The 21,056-nt window shown below is 44.5% G+C and overlaps 1 protein-coding gene across 13 annotated transcripts in view; it reads left to right on the top strand.

Annotated features, from left to right (window-relative positions):
* The window catches only part of tnrc18 (trinucleotide repeat containing 18), a 182,175-nt gene extending 161,605 nt beyond the window's left edge, over positions 1–20,570 (top strand). For 8 of the 13 annotated variants that reach the window (XM_072559331.1, XM_072559332.1, XM_072559342.1 and 5 more), the window contains 5 exons: positions 6,816–7,010; positions 7,642–7,842; positions 8,485–9,686; positions 15,962–16,198; positions 18,260–20,570. In XM_072559331.1, coding sequence (XP_072415432.1) covers positions 6,816–7,010; positions 7,642–7,842; positions 8,485–9,686; positions 15,962–16,198; positions 18,260–18,466 — 2,042 coding nt within the window. In that variant the 3' untranslated portion in view covers positions 18,467–20,570. The remainder of the gene's footprint in view (positions 1–6,815; positions 7,011–7,641; positions 7,843–8,484; positions 9,687–15,961; positions 16,199–18,259) is intronic. The other 5 variants (XM_072559340.1, XM_072559339.1, XM_072559338.1 and 2 more) reach the window with 3 other exon arrangements.
* Positions 20,571–21,056: the final 486 nt, after the last annotated feature.

The raw sequence follows: 21,056 nt of genomic DNA, 5'->3' as shown, positions 1-21,056 counted from the left end.
GGGAGGGGATGAAGGTGATAGGTCAAGGAGGAGAGGGTGGAGTGGATAGGTGGAAAAGAAGATAGGCAGGTAGGACAAGTCCGGACAAGTCAAGGGGACAGTTACTGAGCTGGAAGTTTAGAACTAGGGTGAGGTGGGGGAAGGGGAAATGAGGAAACTGTTGAAGTCCCCACCCTCCTCTAGCTTATCTCTCCACGCTTCAGGCTCACTGTCTTTATTCCTGATGAAGGGCTTTTGCCCGAAACGTCGATTTCGAAGCTACTTGGATGCTGCCTGAACTGCTGTGCTCTTCCAGTACCAATCCAGAAATTGGACAGAAGAGTCTGTTTCTATGCTGTACAGCTCTATGACTTTATAGTTACTTACTGCATATTATCTTTCACTGATTTGATGGACAAGGACACCCAGGTCCAATGCTTGCCAGCCTCTCACCATTTAAGAAACACTCCTCACTTCCTGTTGTTCCTACCAGGTACTGAACCTTGAGGTAACCCACTAGTTAGCCTGCAACCCTAACAATTACCTGTTTGTTCCTGTCCTGTTTCCTCTCTGTTCATTAGTTTACAATCCATGCCAGGATGTAATCCCATGTTCTCTAATCTCTTGTGGGGACTTTGATTGAGAGCCCTCTTAAATAAAACTCTCAATATATTGTATCTACCAGTTCTATGTTATTTGTTCTGTTATTCTGTCTGCAAAAGCTCCAACATATTTTAAAAAAATAATTCCTAGTCATAAATCCATTTTGAAAATCATAGAAGCGTTGGACAGGATCAAAGTGTCCTGTTATCCCATCCTTAGAGTTTCTGGCAATTTCCCTACAACTGATATGAAGCTAATGTTTTTTTCCCTTTATTCACTCATGGGGTATGGGTGTCAATGGCTGGCCAGTATTTATTGCCTGTCCCTAGTTGCCTTTGGCTTGCTAGGCCATTTCAGAGGGCAGTTGAGAATCAACTATGTTGCTGTGGGCCTGGAGTCACATGTAGTCCAGACCAAGTGAGGACGGCAGATTTCCTTCCCTGAAGGATATCAGTGAGCCAGATAGGTTTTTCAACAATCAACAATGTTTTCATGGTCATCAGTAGATCAATTCTAGATTGTTATCAAATTCAAATCCTACCATCTGCCAAGACAGGATTCAAGCCCAGGTTCCCAGAACATTAGCTGAGTTTCTGAAATAATGGTCTAGTGATAATACCATTAAGCCATTGCCTCTCCTGCTGTGTAGCTTCCTTGTTTACTCTATCCCAATTTTCTTAAACAGTAGGCATACATTTTTCAATCTTCCGATGTGCTAGGATCATTGCAGAATCAAAGCAATTTTGAAAGGTGGCCACCGAACCATCTGTCCTTCTAAAGCTCCTCCTTCTGCACCTGAGAGGTAAATCATTGAGGAGAAAGTGAGGACTGCAAATGCTGGAGATCAGAGCTGAAAATGTGTTGCTGGAAAAGCGCAGCAGGTCAGGCAGCATCCAAGGAGCAGGAGAATCGACGTTTCGGACCCAAAATGTCGATTCTCCTGCTCCTTGGATGCTACCTGACCTGCTGCACTTTTCCAGCAACACATTTTCAGGTAAATCATTGAGCCCAGGGGGTTTATCTACCTTAGGTTTCATTAATTCCTGTAGTACTAGTTTCTTCGATTCATCTTAATATCTTGTACTTCTTCATTTACACTAGTTCCTGGATTCTCCATTATATTTGGGAGGAATTTTAGGGTTTGCCTCCATGACGGTAGAAACAATGGGCGTGGCCTGAGGGACATGGCAAGATCTGTGGAATAATCGCGTGAGAAAATCCAGCGAGGCCTATCTCAACATCAAGAACAAATCGCTGCATCTTTTGTGCATTTGCTGGGCAGCCAGGCGAATTGCCAATCAATGGGGATTATCACTTGCTAAATGGCTTAATAACGCCCCAACCCACCGTAATAATATTCAACTTCCTATCATACCAAACACGCCCAACACACTAGACACTGAGAATTCTCAGCGTGGCAATCAGAACAGGCAGATTCAGCTCACCACGTTGGATACTCAGCACCAGTGCACACTCCATGGCACCAGCTTCTCACACCAGACATTGGCATTTGATGTGTGTCAGCCTCCAAGAGCCCTCATGGCACATCTGTGATCCACTTACAGGATGCTGCAGCAAGGACACTGTGTGTTCAAGAACACACACCCAGCTCATGGGCTGGACGCTTGGCTTCATCTCTCGCTGTCCACTTCCTGCCATCACGCTCACTCGCTCTAGCCTCCTTGTCTGACCTTTTTGCACTTTGCCATTTCAGCCCAAAATGCCAGGCTCACAGCGCTGCTGGCTTGTGTTACCAGTAACCACAGCCGCAAAGCCTGACGTGACTGGGGGCAGGCTTCAGTTGAGCGAAGGGTAACAGTCTCCAGCCAGGGCTCCTGGCACAGTAGGTCCAGGGCAGCCTCCAATACCAATCCAGGGCCTTGGACATGGTCAGTCAGCCCTTGGCACGGTCAGAGACAGGATCCTGTCCACCTGAGCGATGGGGATGAGAATGTCAGACTGCACACCACCCTCCTGGCTCTTTCTGCACTTTTAGGGGGTTGTTTGATTCCTGAAATGAGAGAGAGTGGCATGTATTATGGGAGGTGGAAGTGGGTGGCACAGCTGTTATTGTTGGTAAGGGTGGGAAGGTGTTGCAAGCAAATGAGTGGGCAGAGGGCAGGGAGTGAGAGATAGTGAGAGGGGTAGGACATGAGCCTTTGTGGGAGAGGGGCATAGCAGCAGCGGTAGAGTGAGTGTGAAGTAGCAGAGAGAAGATGTGGGCATTCTGGCAGAGTGGAGAAGAACATTGACCCTCTTCCTGCATTGCTGGGCATTCTTCCAGACACAGAGCCCCAGGTGGCAACCTTAGAGTAGGCTGGCATGGTCTCGTCTTGTGGTCTTGGGGAGAGAGGATGTTCTGCCTCTGCACCAGCCCTGTTCAGCTGGAGCTCGGGATCCACGCCCTCAGAGCAGGAAATCAGACGTTGGGATCCATGGAGGGCAGCTCCGGGATGACAGAGCATCTGCGGGTGTACAGCATGTGCAGATGGCACCAATGCTGGGGGTACCAGTCAGCTAAAGTACACCGGACAATGGCAAGTTGTCTGTAAATGGCCCATCATAAGACTGGGCTAGATTGAAATGAGAGGGGCAATATAGGGGTGGGGTAGGTCATTCATGGGGTGGGTTTGGTCAGATATGGTAAGATCCCACTGCACCTTCAGCAAAAAAATGCTCTCACTTAGCCACAAAAACATAAGATTCAGTCCAATGCATTTGTTTCCTTTTCAGTTGTGCCATTTCCTTTTTCCCCATTTTTAATATCCTGCCGTTGCTTGTATTGGATCCACATTTGCTTTTGCTGGGTTTTTTTCCTTTTTATGTATGTATAGCAGCTTTTATACTCTGCTTTCATGTTTCTTGCTAATTTATTCTCATTTACTATTTAACTTTTCTATTTTTAATGGTCCTGATTTTGCAAAAGTCTAAGCTCAACCCAATCTTTAGGCTCAACATTTTTCCTTTTGGTGACTTTATAAGCCTTTTCCTTTGAACTAATGAAATTCTTGATTCCTTCTGTGAGACACAGGCAGAACTCTTCCCTGACTGGGATTTTGTGCTTTAAAGGAGTGTCGTTTTGTTGCAAACAATGCATTCATTCTTTAAATATTCGCTTTGTCTATCTACCATCAAAACTTTTAATGTAGCTTTCCAATCCGCCATATTTTCTAATCCCTCATAGCTTTATTGTTTCTCTGTTTAAATTGAAGAGCCTAATTTCTGACTGAACTACATCACTTTACATTATAAATGCGATCATTGCCATTATTTCTCAACAAAATTACTAGTTAGCCCTCTTTTATAGGACAGTACTAGATCTAAAATAGGGCATTACCTAATTGCTCCCTTTGACACTCATGTTCTAGAAATCCATCTTGCATACATTCATCCTCCATAACATTAGTACTAATTAAGCTGTTTGTAGATTGAGATCCTCCATGATGACTTTGTTACCTTTTTTACAAGAACCTGCTTTAAACTTTGATTTGTATCATAGGAAACCAAATGCTGGTGATAAACAACCCGCACCAAAATTTTCTGACATTTGCTACTATTTAGTTCCAGCCACGCGGATTCTACAGCTTGAACTTTAAAGCTAAGATCATCTCTCAGTACAATACTAACACGCTCTCTAATTAACCGAGCCATATCACCTCCTTTTTCTCAGCTGCCTCTCCTTTGTAAATATCACATACCCTTGGATATTCAGGCCCCAGTTTTGAGTTGTCTCTGCGATGGTCATGCATATCAGTTTCTATTGGAGCTGCCAATTCACCTGTTTCATTGTGAATGCTGCAGGCATTCAGATACAGAGCGCAGAATTTGATGCTTTTGTAAACTCTAGCCCTGTTGCAGAGACAACTGTCACTGTATACTGCCCCTCTCTGCCATCTTCTGCCATTATCAGAGTCTTTATTGTTACCTTGACCTATTGCCTTACTTTTCCTATTCAGTTTAAAGTCCCCTTGAGTTTGCTAGAACACTGACCCCAGGACAGTTTAGGTGATCTTCATCACAAAGGTACAGCCCCCACTTCTTCAGGGACTGGTGCCATTGCCCTACAAAATGGAATCCAGTTGTCCCACACAGTCTTTGAGCCACATGTCCATCTCTCTGATCTGATTTGTTCTCTCCTAACTTGAATGTGCCTAAGATAAGAATCCATAGTTTATTATCTTTGAAGTTCTGCTTCTTACTTTAGTGCCTAGCTCTGCATGCTGACTGTGCAAAACCTCTTTCCTCGTCTTACCCTTGTTGTTGGAAATGAATTGGACTCCTGAGAACTATATCCTTCCCCTCCCACTCAAGTTCCTCTCCAGTTCTGAGCAGGTATCCTAAACTCTGGTATGCAGATACTTGTGCTCGACTACAGAGGACAGTGTCAGGGTCCCTGATTATGCCGCCAAATCATACTTTTCTGTTAACCCTCCCACTTCAACAGTTTCCTGTACCATATTGTTACGGTCAATCAGCCCCTTCACACCACAGCCCTCACTCTCGTCCTTATAAACTATGCGAGCCTCTAACCATTTGGAGAATCGCAAGTGACAGGCAAGTGCAGCTCCTCCACTGCCACCTTCTCGATTCCCTTACCTGTTTCAACTCGCAGTCACACTCTCCTGACCCTGATCACCGAACAAATCGGACAAAGCCAGCCAAAGGCACATGACTGCCTGAGCTGGAACTCCCCAAGTGGCTGACTCTTAAAAACAGATGTGCTTGCCATGGGCTGCTGAAAAATCCAGGAGCTCCCACATACTGCAGTCGTGACACATCACTTATTCTGTCATTTTTTTTATTAATTAGTTTTTATTTTCAATTAATTTACACAGTACTCCTCCTCGCCTAACTATCCTTACTCAACCAGCACTGAGAATCCCTGTTTTCCAAAGAGTATACCGGTCGTTCTGCTATAACGCGACAGTTGTTTTCCTCTGTAACCTCACATAATAGAAGATCCCTAATAGAAAATCATTATATCCATGCAGTAGAAAGTTTGCGTTATCCAACCAAGGTCCACAATTCGTCAATTGCGTTATAGCCAATTCACGCTGACGAGACGCATGTTATGGCAGAACTATATATATATATCCAGTGTTGGACTGGGGTGTACAAAGTTAAAAGTCGAACAACACCAGGTTATAATCCAACAGGTTTATTTGGAAACACTAGCTTTCGGAGTGCTGCTCCTTCATCAGGTGGTTGTGGAGTATAACATCGCAAGGCACAGAATTTACAGCAAATGTTTCCAGTGTGATGTAACTGAAATGATGTATTGAAAAAGACCTGGATTGTTAAAGCAGAGAAAGCAACTTAAGATAGGTAACTTATTACCTAGCTGCCACTGCTACCAGAGAGTTTGTATAACCCTTTTTAAACAGTAATTTGTGGTCAGTTGCTAAATGTAAACAAAAAAAAAATTAATTCAGAAAGCAGTTAGCCCTTAAGATCCCTTCACTCACCCAGCTCCTGGCTTCCCAGCCCTTACAAACCTCCATCCTGCAGACTCATGCCACTGTAGTTGTATTCGGTTGACTGTTCCAATGTTGTTGCCAGATACTTGGTGTTAGCCAAGTATCCACAGATGCTCATTGCATTGAGCCAACTAGTGCACGTGTGTCCAAAAGTTTGATTTTATTTTCATCTTTCTTAAACAAATATTTATCAGCCAACTAATGATCCAGAAAGGAAGACTTGCATTCACATAGCACCCTTCAATGTGTCCCCATGTGTTTTGCAGACAATGTATTGCTGCTGCAGTGCAGTTGCTGTGGCGCACAAGGAGAATGGCAGCCAATTTATAGACAACAGATTCCCATCAACTGTTCTGCGATAATGACCAGAGGGTGTATTTTTCAGTGTTGGGTGAGGAATAAATATCAACCAGGACTCTAAAAAAGCAGAGCTCCCTTTTCTAAAAAAAAGTACTGCTTTGGGATCTTTTACTTACTTAAGAGAGCATGTAATGTCTTGATTTTGTGTCTTGTTCAAAAGACAGTACTATCGGCAGTGCAGCAGTCCCTTAGTACTGCACTGCAGCATTGTCCAAGGTTATGTGTTCAAGTCAGTTTGTCAGATATGCCACTGGGAGCATGTTGTTGCATCCTTTCAAGTAACCCTAGTTATATTTTGAGTGAAACTATCCTCCAATTGATACAGTATATTTTCTGGCTTGTTTTCTACAATGACATTAACACATTATATCCAATTGCCCACGTATTCCCCTCCAGCCATATCCCAAATCTCCAGTCCTTCCCTTAGCTTTGCTCCTAACCCTCTTTCCCCTTCTGCTTCTCCCCTGGCTTTAGGGAGCCCGGACCCTGATGAAGATGAGGACCTCATCACAGTGGAGTTTGATGACGGTGATACTGGACGCATTCCTCTTTCACACATACGCCTTCTGCCTCCAGATTATAAGATTCAATGTACGTAAACCCAAAGTCTGGAGGGATGATTGAGACATTTGACAGCTACGTTTGTAAAGTGGCCAGGAAGGGGGTTTAAGAAGTGGTTTCCCAACTTCTCAATGAGGTAAACCAGCGTGGGGTTTGGGTAAAGTTACAAAAAGGAACTGGAGTCAAAGGCCATTATTATAAACCCCAAGTAGGTGGGCTCAATTTGACTTGAAACATCAAAATGACCTCTGCTGGGGCTGTGAAGCAGATCTACAGCTTTGTTGGTGGATTGTTTTTCTCTCACCAGAACCTTTTTTTGACCTTCTCCGTCTTCTCCCCTCCGTTCCTCAGGTCAGTCAGACTCTTTGAAAGGGTGGAGGAACCCAATACATGGCTGAGGTTATTCCCTTCTGCTTATGACCATACTGTGTTCCTCACTGCCAATGGGAGAGACCTTGGCTGACAATGGAACTCCTGGTTTGCAGCCCGTGTTGTTTAGGTTTGAGCAGTAGATATCCCCGAGACTGGAACGCAGTCCCCTGGGGCGCCCATTCCAGGCAGGAGCCCCCGTCCCAGTGTACATCTTTAAATTTCCTCCAGTCGTTAAAGTCTTTTGCTGATCCGTGTAGCACAAAAGTTAAAAGTGGCCTATGTCTGTCAGTGTCTGATTCAGAGACTGGCTTCTTCTTAACAGGTGCAGAGCCATCCCCAGCTCTGCTCGTGCCCAATACCAAGCGGCAAAGCAGGAAGTCCAGCAAGGATGCTGTGGACAGCAAGGAGGCCGGCGCTCAGAGCACTGACAGCAGCGCAGCAAAAAATAAAGGCCGCGGGAGGAAGACATCCACCGCCAAAGGGAAAGCTGGTAGGTCGATCATCAGTGAGACTTCCCTCACAGTGCAAGTTGGCCAGTGTGCAGGGAGCGATGGAGGACTTCCTCAAACGGAGATTTGTGGAAAATCTTCTGTTTTCTCAGGAGGCAAGGGGTACAGCTGAAAAGCTTCAGCGCTGAGTTTGATAGCTCTCTGTGACATTGGTTACTGAGCCAAGGGGAGCTAAGATGAGTCTGTGATACAGAACCACGGCCATTGAAATGAGTGCAGGCAGCAGGCTGGAGGGGCCAAATGGCCTACTCCCATTCCTGTGTTCCTAACCCTTCTCTGTGCCGATTGCAGGCACTCACTCTGCCACTGAAATCTGCCGGGTTGTGGTGGGGGGTTGGTGGGGGGGGAGGAGGTTGGGGGTGGGTGGGGGCGTGTTCAAAGGTTACCTGCTTTTGTGAGGTGGAAACCACAATTTGTGCACAGCAAAAGCCAACAAATAGTGAGGCGATAATTATCGGGGTTTTTTTGCGCGTGATGCCACTAAGCATAAATATTGGCCACGTCACGAGGAACTTGCTTGGAACCATGAATTATCTGAGAGAGTCGGCCTTGAGGAAACTATTGGAAGAGACTGTAAAATAATCAAGAGTCCCTTTCTCCTCCCCCTTTTCACGTTAATTTAGGAACGGACTCGGTCTCAGAGCAGGCGGAGATTCCCAGACCGGCAGAGGGTCAGACAGACGCGGAGGGCCAGGGGAAGCAAGTCGCGAAAACGACGAGGAAGTGCCTCCAGAAAAGGAGTGGGGTGGGAGCTCCAGCCAAGGCCACCGGCGAGAGGAAGAAAAAGGCGGCGAAGGTGAAGCTGCTCCCGAAACAAAGCGCGCAGCAGCCGGCCACCTTCCCTGCTCCCGTCTTCGGGAACGTCCTCGGCCTGGAAACATACGGTGAGCTGCCGGACCCGTTCGCCATCTCCGAGAGCGCCGGAGCCAGCGTAAAAGTGAAGAAGGGCAAGAAATCGGAGGAAGAGGCCCAGGAGTTTGGGAATGGCGGGAAGGGCCTGAGGAAGCAACTGGAGGCGGAGATTCTGGTCAAGTTGGACCACGAAGGGGTGATGTCACCCAAAACAAAGAAGACCAAAGCCATGATGATGGAAGATCAAAGCTTGACAGGCAAGGTCGACAGCAAGGTCATACTCAGTGTGAACTACCCTGCAGCAGCTGGGAGCTGTGAGGTGAAGCAGAAACCGTCAAAAAATAAGGCTGCCAAGAAGGAACCTAATGTGGGCGCCGCATACTCTGGGGGGACTTTTGGCAGCAACACGGAGTCCAAAAGCAAGATGAAGAACAAAGAGAAGGAAGACGGCAATAGTAGCGTGAGCAGCAGCAGCAGTCCCGAGTCTGAGGGTGAGGAAGATCAGCAGAACGACGAGGGAGAGGCTCCGCGGAACAGCAGCGCCACGAGCTCCAGGGCCTCATCGCCCGTGTCATTGTCATCGTCGTCATCCCAGTCTTCGTCCTCCAGCTCCTCATCCTCGTCCTCTTCCTCGTCCAGCTCCTCCTCTTCGTCCTCAACCACTGATGAAGACTCTTCCTGCAGCTCCGACGAGGAGGCCAGCTTCCAGTCTGCCGCTCCGCCTGGCCCGTCGTCAGGGCAACAGGCGCGCCTACCCCCTGAGCCCCGGCCCCAGCAGCAGGCCCGACGGCAGAAGCTGAAGCAGCAGCCCAGCAATAGCAAGAGCAAACCCAAGAAAAGAGAAGGTATCCACTTACCGACCACCAAGGAGCTAGCCAAACGGCAGCGGCTGCCATCGGTGGAGAACCGGCCTAAAATCGCCGCCTTCCTTCCTGCCAGACAACTTTGGAAATGGTTCGGGAAGCCCACGCAGGTAAATAGAGGCATACAGCACAGAAACAGACCCTTTCGGCCAACTTGTTAATGCTTACCTGCTTTCCCAATCTAAACCAGTCCCAATCTAAACCAGCCTGTGTCTGGCTCATATCCCTCTAAACCTTTCCTATTCACATATCTGTCCAAAATGTCTTTTAAATGTTGTAACTGCACCTGCATCTACCACTTCCTCTGGCAGTTCATTCCAGACACGAACCACCTTCTGTGTGAAAACGTTGCCTCTCAAAACCCTTTTAAATCTTCCTCCTCTCACCTTAAAATTATGCCCCCTAGTTTTGAGCTCCACTACCGGAGAGAAAAGAACTTTCCTATTCACCTTATCTATGCCCCTCAAGATTTTATAAACCTGTATAAGGTGCCCCCCCCCTCCCAAAACCTCCAGTGAAAGAAGTCCCAGCCCATCCAGCCTCTCCCTCTGACTCAAACCTTCCAGACCTGGCAACATCCTGGTAAATCCTTTCTGAACCCTCTCCAATTTGATAACATCTTTCCCATAGCAGATTCCACCCTATCCATAGATATTAGAAAACGAAGTTAAAATACCAGAACCTATGCATCTCCAGCTCAAAGCTAAGAAGTTAAAAAAAAGCAAAGTTTTTTCAGTACCCTCAGAGTTTTTGTTCAAGAGGTTAGACTCATGGACTCATAGAGGTTTACAGCCTGAAAACAGGCCGTTCAGCCCAATTTATCCTTGCTGTCCTTTTGAAACACAGCATGCTTTTTTTTCTTTTTACCGCCACACTACCGCCTAACTGTGGTAGTGCTAATATTTTAAAGCACGCTTTATTCATACACAATAGTTAAAAGACAGCAAAAGAAATTGGAATAATTAACTTTGTGGGAAAACTTAACAGAATAATAGATAACTTAATTCATCAATAAACTGATTGCAGACCCATGTTGTTCAGAATGCATCCAAGTTGGATGGATTAGGACAGGACTCAGCAACCATTTTTTAGCTGAAGAACCTTCTAGAAAAAGAATTGTCTAATGTTAGGAGCAGCAAGACAACAATTCTGCATTTTTAAACCAGATGGATAATTTGCTGATAAATGTATATCATCGACTGCAGTTAAAGGTTTTCCATTTAATTTGGAGGTAAAGAAGATTTAATTTTTGCTGAGGGTCGTGGATCTTTGGTGGTGGGGTTGCAGCAATCATAGAATACACTTACAGCTGATGGAGATAGATTCTTGAAGAACAAGTCGCATTATCGGAGTGGATGGGAATGTGAAATGAGAACACAAATTGGCCATGACCTTTCTCAATGGCAGAGCAAGCGACAGGAGCCACTAGTTCTAATTCTCTTCCTAATGCATAATCTTGTATGTATGAACAGAAAACAAAATCAAAGCTAAAATAGTTAAAAATCACACAACACCAGGTTATAGTCCAACAGGTTTAATTGGAAGCACTAGCTTTCGGAGCGCTGCTCCTTCATCAGATGGTGTTGTGTGATTTTTAACTTTGTACATCCCAGTCCAACACCAGCATCTCCGAATCAAAGCTAAAATAGAACTGCCTTTGAATAATCATGTTTTCTCCTTTTTCAAACTTGACTTTTGTCAGTACAATCATCTTTAAAACAGCCTTTAATTTGCATAGAATTAAGACAGCTTTTTTTCAGCTTTCAATTCTTGTAATTAAAAACATAACCTTGAATACCACGTGTAGAATAATTTATCATTGCGGCAATATTAGAAACAATGAAAATCAAAACCATCTAAAGCTGTTCCACAAACCAAGGCATTTATCGACAACTATGTGGAGCTACACTATTGAAACAAATTTATTCAAATATCAGTGATTTTTTTTTTGTTAAAATCATAATTTGAAACTGCAATATTGGAAAGGCGATGGCCTAGTAGTAGTATTATCACTGAACAGGTTAATCCAGACATCCAGGTCGTGTTCTGGGGTCCCAGGTTCGAATCCAGCCAAGGCATATGGTGAAATTTGAATTCAATAAAAGTTTGGAATTAAGAGTCAAATGATGACCATGAATCCATTGTCAGTTGTTGGGAAAGACCCATCTGGTTCACTAATGTCTCTTAAGGAAGGAAACTTTAATCCTTATCTGGTGTGGATTATATGGGACTTCAGACCCACAGTAATGTGGTTGACTGTTAAGTGCCCTCTGGGCAAATTAGGGATGGGCAATAAACGCTGGACTCGCTGGTGACGCCCTCATCCCATGAATGAATTAAAAAACCTAATACACTAAAAGCCACTAATTGCCATAGTAATTTTCTTGGTCTTAGCTTTTCCTTAAGGCTTTTGCAGAGCTCAGAGCTGCAAATGCAATGTTAACGAATGAATCTGGTGAGGTATTGGAGCTGAGGGTTACAAACCCCCTGGATTAGGGACTGGGGGATCCTGGTGGATTTAAGGAGGCACGGGAGGCTCCGGTATAGGAATGGAGGTGGGGTGCTGGAGTGGTGAGGATTTGAAGGAATTAGAAGTCAGATCGAATGCAGAATTTGAAGGAATCACACATAGCTTTCATCCGACTGCAAATGACTGAAAATGTCACATCCCAGAAGCAGCATTGTAGTCAATCCTGGCAGAACTCTTATGTGTTGGCCACTGCATGGTTGACAGGTGCAGCAGGGAAGACTTGAATCCTGTCTAGGAAAATCATGTGAGTACAGCAATTGCCACAAGGTTGTACATATCTGCAGTTTACAGGCACAGTCCAAAGATGGTGGTGCCTCTGCCCAGGATACATTATACCCAGGTACAAACCCAGGGGACAGACAACTCCAGGTTTCCTCACAGTATTGTTAAAGCTTTGGGTTCACGTTGGCTATAATCTATCCCAGAAAATGTAACTAATTCAGAACAATTTAATATTTAACACAGGTTTACAACAATTGGCAAAAGAACCAGAAGTCAATTTTGTATGTTTTTTTTATAAACAGTGTGTTATTGTGAACTGGAAGCAGATTTATTGTTAACATTAGAAAGGGGAACCTGATAAATATCCAGGGAGGACATGGTTCTGGGAACCAAACAGAGCATGGGCAAATAACTGGATATTTCAAAGAGTCCACACAGGTGAGACTGATTGGCCTCATGCTGTCCTTTTAGCTTCCAACAGCCCAGAAGCTGCAAGGTTTCTGAGATGTGTGTTGAGTTGTCCCTATATGGGAATATCCATGTGGATACACTGTACACTTTAGATTAGATTTAGATTACATTACAGCGTGGAAACAGGCCCTTTGGCCCAACAGGCCCACACCGACCCGCTGAAGCGCAACCCACTCATGCCCCTAACCTAACACTACGGGCAATTTAGCATGGCCAATTCACCTGACCTGCACATCTTTGGACTGTGGGAGGAAACCCACGCAGACACGGGGAGAACGTGCAAACTCCACACAGTCAGTCGCCTGAGGCGGGAATTGAACACGGGTCTCAGGCGCTGTGAGGCAGCAGTGCTAATCACTGTGTCACTGTGCCGCCTACTTTGTAGCCAACGACAGTTGTTGCTGAAGGAGGTCAGTGTATAAGCAAACTGACAAGTTCCAGACAGCCTCTCCCTGACTAGAAAAGTCTTCAGTTTCAACTCCAGATTTGAGCTAAATAATCTGTTCCCACCAGGTTAACTATAACCTCGGAACCTTCCGGCTAGACAATAGAAATATCCATTCAGGTTCTCACTTTGGCTGCTTTGTAAGCAATTACCTCACTGAGGATCGACTGGAATAGGGTAGCTATTTGCAGGAAAGTGGATTCATCTTAAACTGAATCACATCCTCAGAATTGAAAAAAAATCTCATTTGACTCTTTTCTTTCCTCCTGGCTATTTTAGTGCCTGTGGTGAGGTTAAGGTTAAGGACCTGATAAGTATCAGTTGTGGAACAATGGGTAGACTCTCACCTCTGAGCTAGGGGGTGATGGGTTCAGGTCTCAGGGGCCCCAGTGTCTCAAGCACTGAAATCCTGACACTCTGGATGACTCTTCAAATTGAGGTCCTCCTTATGGGGCGATGTCATATTACTTTTCAAAAATGATTCAGGGCAATATTTAACCAATTTTTAACCTTCAACCAATGTCAGTAAAATGATTGATCTGCTTGTTCCTGTTATTTTTTGTGGAAGCTTGCTGTGCATAAATGTGGCCACTGTGCCCTACACTGCACTGTAAGAGGTATTGACTGTAAGAAGTACTGACTGTGTTGTACTTTGACATATCCTGAGGTTGTGAGACGTGCTATATCTTTATCACCAGAAATTGCTGGCGAAACTCAGCAGGTTTGGCAGCATCCGTGGGAAGAGAGCAGAGTTAACACTTCTGAGTCCAGCAGTTCTGATGAAGAGTCACAGGACTCGGAAGCGTTAAGTCTGCTTTCTTCCCACAGGTGCTGCCAGCCCTGCTGAGTTTTGCTAGCAGTTTCAGCATTTGTTTCAGATTCTGACAGGAATAGTCAGGGATGTTCCCAATGACTGGGGAGTCCAGGACAGAGGGCAATGTCTAAGAGATAAGGTCATTTAGGACTGAGATGAGGAGTAATGGCTTCACCCAGAGAGTGGTGAGCCTGTGGAATTCTCTGCCACAGAAAGCAGTTGAGGCCAAATCATTGAAATGTTTTTGAGAAGGAGATAGATTATAGTTCTTAGGGCTAAAGGGATTAAAGAGTATGAGGAAAAGACAAGAGCAGGTTACTGAGTTGAATGGTCAGCCATGTTTATATTGAACTCTGGAGGAGGTTTGAAGGGCCAAATGGCCTCCTCCTGTTCCTAGTTTGTATTCTATGTTTAACTCTCAGCATTTACCTCTATTTCTTTCAAAGGCTTTTCTAGTTTCCACTTAAATATAGTTATCTAGTTTGTTTCACCTACTCTCTGTGAAAGTGAGATCCACACTTTCCTCACTGTCAGGATCAAGTTGTTCGCTCTGTGTTGCTATGGGATTTCCTGGCCGTCACCTTTTATCCATGGTCTGGGATTGTGCCCTCCCCCACAAGTGGTACAGGGTGAGGAGGGGGCCCACAAAGTTGTGGCATCCATGTTCCTGTGAAATCTGAGTGCATTTAAATTTTGAAGTATGAGATGACCTGCTTTTCAGGGTTCCACCAATAAAGCAACAGTGCTAAAAGTTGGCCTTTGCAAATCTCCAGGCCCACAAACTGCAAAGCAGATCAAACCATGAGTACAAAATGTAAGCACAAATTGAAAAGAACTTTACTTAATCCTCCGAGAGTGTTTTGTTGTAGTTTGTGGGCTGGATCTTCCTAAACAGGACTGCAGCTTGAACAGTTCTGGTCTCAGCGAAATTCCACTTTAGTTAATTAGCCACATATAATCTACGAAACAAAAACAGAAAATTGCTGGAAAAGCTCAGCAGGTCTGGCAGCATCTGTGGAGAGAAATCAGAGTTAACAGGTTGAGTGACCCAAAGTTTTGAGGAAAGATCATTGGACCCGAAACGTCAACTCTTGATTTCTCTTCACAGATGCTGCTGGACCTGCTGGAGCTTTTCCAGCAATTTCTGTTCTTGTTTCTGGTTTACAGCATCTGCAATTCTTTCAGTTTTATTTAATACACAAAGCACTGGTTTTGGGTCAGCAGGTTGTAGTTCGTTGTGACAAACATAAGGAATTTAACAGACAGGATCAGACTTGCTCCATCCGAATTCTGAGTTCAGATTAACTGTTCCTTTTTCTGTGATTCGCCTGTAGCCTCACGGCAAGTTTGTCACACTCAGGGGATTAACAGCAACTGCTTACTACATCGCAGCATTTTTCTAGACAACTTCAGAAAAACTTGGGAGGGAAAAGGACTCAACCCTAGTTTACAGAGCAAATTGACTTTATTTTTAAAAAGGATTCTAGTTTATTTTTGTAAAACTTGAATTGGACTGGCAGCTGCTCAGAGAATCTCAGTCTATCTATCTGCACTGTCTGTTGAGTACCTGCTTTTGTTCTGGTGATGATACATGGAGTTACTTATTAATGGAGATCTTTTCACCCAGTCCAGTATTCATAGATCACTCTGCGACAAGCATTTGTTGCCATTAATAACAAAGTCTGAAAAGAAAGACTTTGTTGTATTTGCATTTACAAAATTTGAGTACAGTGCAGTCAAAACTCACTAGTAACCCCGCCTACACCTTAATGAACTCAAGAAACTAGCCCACTTAAGTATCCTTACATTTCATATCTGTGCATCTTCGGTCGATGACTATGTGTTGTTGCTGCACCATCTACCGTTTGTGGGCAATGATTAACATCCTTCATTCTTTCTACAGAGGAGAGGAATGAAGGGAAAAGCAAAGAAGCTCTTCTACAAAGCGATTGTCAGAGGCAAAGAAATCATTCGCCTGGGGGACTGCGCCGTCTTCCTCTCTGCTGGCCGCCCCAACCTTCCATACATTGGCAGGATTCAAAGCATGTGGGAGTCCTGGGGTAACAACATGGTGGTCCGGGTCAAATGGTTCTACCACCCAGAAGAGACCAACCTGGCCAAAAAACTCAACAATGGCAAGGTAAGTTTGGAAATCAATCTTTGGTCTATTTCAGACATGGACCTTTAACCCATTCATACATCTGAGTGTAGCTCAGATATTGTCTTGTGCTCTCCTAGCTAATGAACAGAGTCCAAAGTTGGAATGAATATTACAAATAACAAGCAAGTCATTTCTTTTTCCTGATTATATTCTGACTCCAGAGTTCAGATTAGCAGGGCAGGTGTTGTTATCTGACTGTTACTTGTACTATTTTTACTCATCTTTTGGTTTAGCTTGTCAAACCTCATTCCTTTTTGGAACCTATTATCAAGCAACTGTGTAGCTCCCATTTAACCAGTTATAAAAGGCTGAAGATGTTTTTTCCTCCCTACCAACTTATTTAGTCCTGCTTTACAGGGTTCTGCCTGTCACTCCTCCTCATAGCAGCTACTGTACTAGGCTGCGGTTCTTTGTGAAACCACTTGATCTCAGTTGTATTCCAGCATCTTGCATAATTGGCCACTACTTGTTATTCATTAATGATCAATGGTAATGAGTGTTGCTCTTCGCTTTTGGTGTCAGAAGCCATGACAAGCAAGATAAATCTGATCTTCCTCCAACATCCAGACATCCATCTCCGCCACAGAACACTGCATAGCAATTCTTACCGTACCTGACCTGAAAGTGCTCATGCCAACTCTAGTGTCCTTATTGTCTCAGGATTGGCACCAGTTGGGCTTCTCTCTCACACATACCACACGCGCGCGCGCGCGCACACACACACACACACACACACTTCACCTGTTCACTGGATGTTAACCTCCTGGGCCACTGGGACAGCCTCATGTTTACCCTCCTTTTTCAGACTCTAAGCAGAGTTCTCTACAAGAGCCCCAAAATGCCACACAGGAAATATACCAACAGCCATATTGGGGGCAGACAAATAAGATACTTTCCAATACTTCTTTATATGTGTACAAAAGGAGACTGACAAAACCACCTTGCAAAGAGCAGAGTGGCAGCTCGATGTGTTTGCCTTTTCTGTATCTTGACTTTGAGCTATTTCATAGAACAGAATCCCAATAGTGTGGGAGCAGGCCATTCATCCCATTGAGTCCACACCTATCCTCCCATCCCTGTAATCCTGCATATCCCATGGCTAATTCACATCACCTGCACATCTTTGGACTGTGGGAGGAAACCGGAGCACCCAGAAGAAACCCACGCAGAAAGAGGGAGAATGTGCAAATGCCACACGAACAGTCACCCGAGGCTGGTGTTGTGAGGCAGCGGTGCTGACCACAGTGCCACCCCTGGGGAACTAAGCTCCAAGGCCCCATATCCCATGAGCCTCACAGGGCACTGACCGTTTCTCCTCTCAAAACTGGCATTCCCAAATCCCTGGGCCATTTCATGTCACAGTCCGGAATGTGGTAGGATCCATTTTGATGGATTATTCATAAAATCATAGAACCCCTACAATGTGGAAACAGGTCCTTCGGCCCAACAAGTCCACACCAAACATCCGAAGAGTAACGCACCCATATCCATTCCCCTACTCTATTACACTACATTTACCCCTGACTAATGTACCTAACCTACATATCCTTGAACGCTGTGGACAGATTAGCATAGCGAATCCGCCTTGGTCTGTGAGAGGAAACTGGAGCACCCAGACGAAACCCACACAGGCACAGGGAGAATGTGCAAACTCCACACAGACAGTCGCCTAAGGCTGGAATCGAACCCGAGTCCCTGACGCTGTGAGGCGGCAGTGCTAACCACTGAGCCACCGTGCTGCCCTCTTCAGGTGCAAGCTGCTGTGCATCACATAAAAGTGGTGCAATTTAAAATGGTTGCACCTGATGTCGAGACAGGTTTTGATTTCTTTTTCAGTTGTTTTAGTGTATACAAGAGTCACCAAGCTCCTTTGCACACAGTCATTGTCCATATCTAGTGTAAAAGCAAAATACCGATGGGTTGTCTACGTTTGTGGAATAGTGTATTCATAACCAACATGGATACAATGGGGGGAGTGTCAAATGGCTGCCATCCGCCCGGTATGAGTCTGTGATATTGTTCCTTCTCTTGCCCCCTCAGCGTGCTTTGTACCAATCTTCGCACATAGACGAAAACGATGTCCAGACCATCTCCCACAAGTGTCAGGTGGTCAACCTTGACCAGTATGAGTTGATGGCCAAGACCAAGAAATACCAGGACAGCGAGGACTTGTACCACTTGGCTGGAACCTATGAGCCAACCACAGGTATGATCTTCAACACGGACGGTGTGCCCATCATCTGTTAAAGTACACAAGAAGGATTGAGTGGCAACAACAATCCGAGGCCTTCCAGGGAAAATTAAGTAAGGAGGGAACGAAGCATTGGAACTTCCCAGGAGAGGCGACCATGGCTTTCCCTCTTCCGGTCCAGAGTTTTGTTTCTCTTGCCAGAGCGGGCCTTCAGCAGTGCAGGGAAAGTTCGCTGACCTGTGTTCATAACCAGCAAGACTCCCCGCAGGCACAGACTGGAACGGTTTATGCACTTAATAAGAGCAAATAGGATGACGTCATTTTCCTGTCTGCTCGGACCGTTTTTGGGTCACTCGGACTATGCTCCCAGGGTGGGTGGCCACTGCCTGCTAATTGACGTCACGTTTGAATGCAAGAAGGTCAAAGGCCTCCGTTCCACTTAAGGTTGAAGAACGTCGCCTGTGTTTTTTCGAGCCTGTTGACAAGAGAGAAACAGAAGTTTTAGAACAGATACTATATTATTGTATTTTTCTACAGCACAGATCGATTACTTCCTTCTCAGCCTCACTTGCTTCAACTGGGGCCAGGGAAGCACTTTTATGTACAGTTGTCAAAACGGTCTACTCATGTCCTGTATCAAATAGCTGAATGGAGTCTTTTCTAATGACTGTGAAATATGACCTATCAGAAATATGAGAGAGTTAAGCTCTATTTATAGCTCGTGAGATCAATGAACTCTTCCAGGGATGGACAGTTGTAAATTCACAGTGAACTCGAACAGTATTTTGCCAAGGTGACGACTAAGCAAGGAAACCATAGCGTTGATGGAGAGCACTTATTTCACTGCCGAATGCCTTCTAAGGAGAGGTGATCACCGACAATCGAGAGTGAAGAGAGAGATTTTCACATTGTATTTGTGTACATAGATACTTATATGTGTTGTACAGACAATTACAACTAACCTTTGAATGCCACTCGCAGTTCACTCCATATTGGTATTAACTGCAGAGATTCACGTAAAGCCTCTTTTGCAGGGAAAATATGCGACCACTTGCACTTGAATCCACGTCAGTGGAGCTACAGTATACTTCATGTATTGGGAGCCTAGTGCACTCTGGGAATGTGTCCTCCTTGAGCATCTCGCTAGACATGTTCTCACAATGCACTGCACCACTGAGCATCCTCAGTGGAGACAGCTGACCTTTGTGCCCAGAAGTATTCAAACTACATCAAATCCCCCACTAAAAGGATTATCTGTGGCTCAGAATCGATTGGAATTTAGAACATGTCTAAAACTAAATATTGCAGGAGCTTATGTTGAATAACATGAACAAAATTGTAATGCATCAGAAGGTATCTCTGTTGAACAAGTTGGTCTTTTTAAAGCCGTTCAGATATTACCATAAGATGCTCACTGGTGCCTCAGATCATTAATCAAAGTCATTTAATCTTTTGCAGTTGCAAAATTCAGGCAATGCCTTGATTTTCAGTGGGATGCACAGCTAAGATTGTTTTAGCAGCAAAAGCAAAATGTGGCAAGGATTTTTGACACTTGTCACTTTTGACCAGTCCTTAATTGAAAATAGAAATCAAATTATTTTGCCATTCTTCTCCATGCCACAGTAAGCTGCTCTGAAACGATTCACCCTGAAACATTTTGATTTTCATTGTCATGTTATCTTACTCCAAAAGCTGAATGATTTGATCTTTTTAACGATACACAAGGTGTTGGAAACAGCAGTGGGCTTGATGATAGGTCTGTAAAAAGGCAAAACTTATTTTCACCTGACACAAAAAAACCCAAACTCTCTGAGCTTTCGGAACATGAGTTTTCAGTCACATTATTAGACAGACTGCTTTCTTAAAATGTAACGCACACTTGTCACTATAGCAACCAGTTCTTACGGTACAGCTATCATTTTGTTTCATCACCTTTTAATTAACCTGTAGATTCCCAAGGAATTGCAAATACAATTTTAATTAACACTGAGAAAGACAGTCTAGTTTTATGTGGCTGGTGTTTGCTAATTTATTGCAGCTCTTCTGATCGCCTGTGTATCTTTTTTTTAATTTGAATTCATCAGTGTTTTGCATCTCCAGTGGGGTTTTGTAAACGAAAAGCGTGTCAAGTAGTAGAAATAAAACAAACTTTTTTCAGAATTTTGAATTTTGAATTGGTGAAATAATTAATGAAATTATTTTCGGGCGTATTTCCAAAATAAAGGAAGGCAAGAAGGGCTGGGTAGGAGTACATTTTAGCCAGAGCTACGATGCCACAGGCAATGATGGAACATTGGATAGGAGGACCCAACCTTTATGTACTGCCTGTTTTGTTCCCTCTCTCAATTTGAATTTACCTCAGTGCTTACTAAGGTTCACAATACATTTGTTATCCATTGTGGTAATCTGCTTCATTGTTAGATAACTACCAGGTTTAAATTGAAGTCCCTCAGTGCTGAGGATAAATCTGTTGTAAGGCAGAGTGCTAAAATTATTGAATCTGTCATGTGGCCAGCAAGACAAGCTTTTGAAGAATTGAATGTTCTGAAAGTCATTTTGGAATGACTCTGTTTAAACTTTAAAGCGCACGGTTGCTGGTCTATGAAATTGGGTTGTTTTGTATGTTATAGTTGGGTATCTGACTAG

Source organism: Chiloscyllium punctatum, chromosome 40, assembly GCF_047496795.1.
Source record: "Chiloscyllium punctatum isolate Juve2018m chromosome 40, sChiPun1.3, whole genome shotgun sequence".
NCBI lineage: Eukaryota > Metazoa > Chordata > Chondrichthyes > Orectolobiformes > Hemiscylliidae > Chiloscyllium > Chiloscyllium punctatum.
This window is presented reverse-complemented; position numbering and strand designations above follow the sequence as displayed.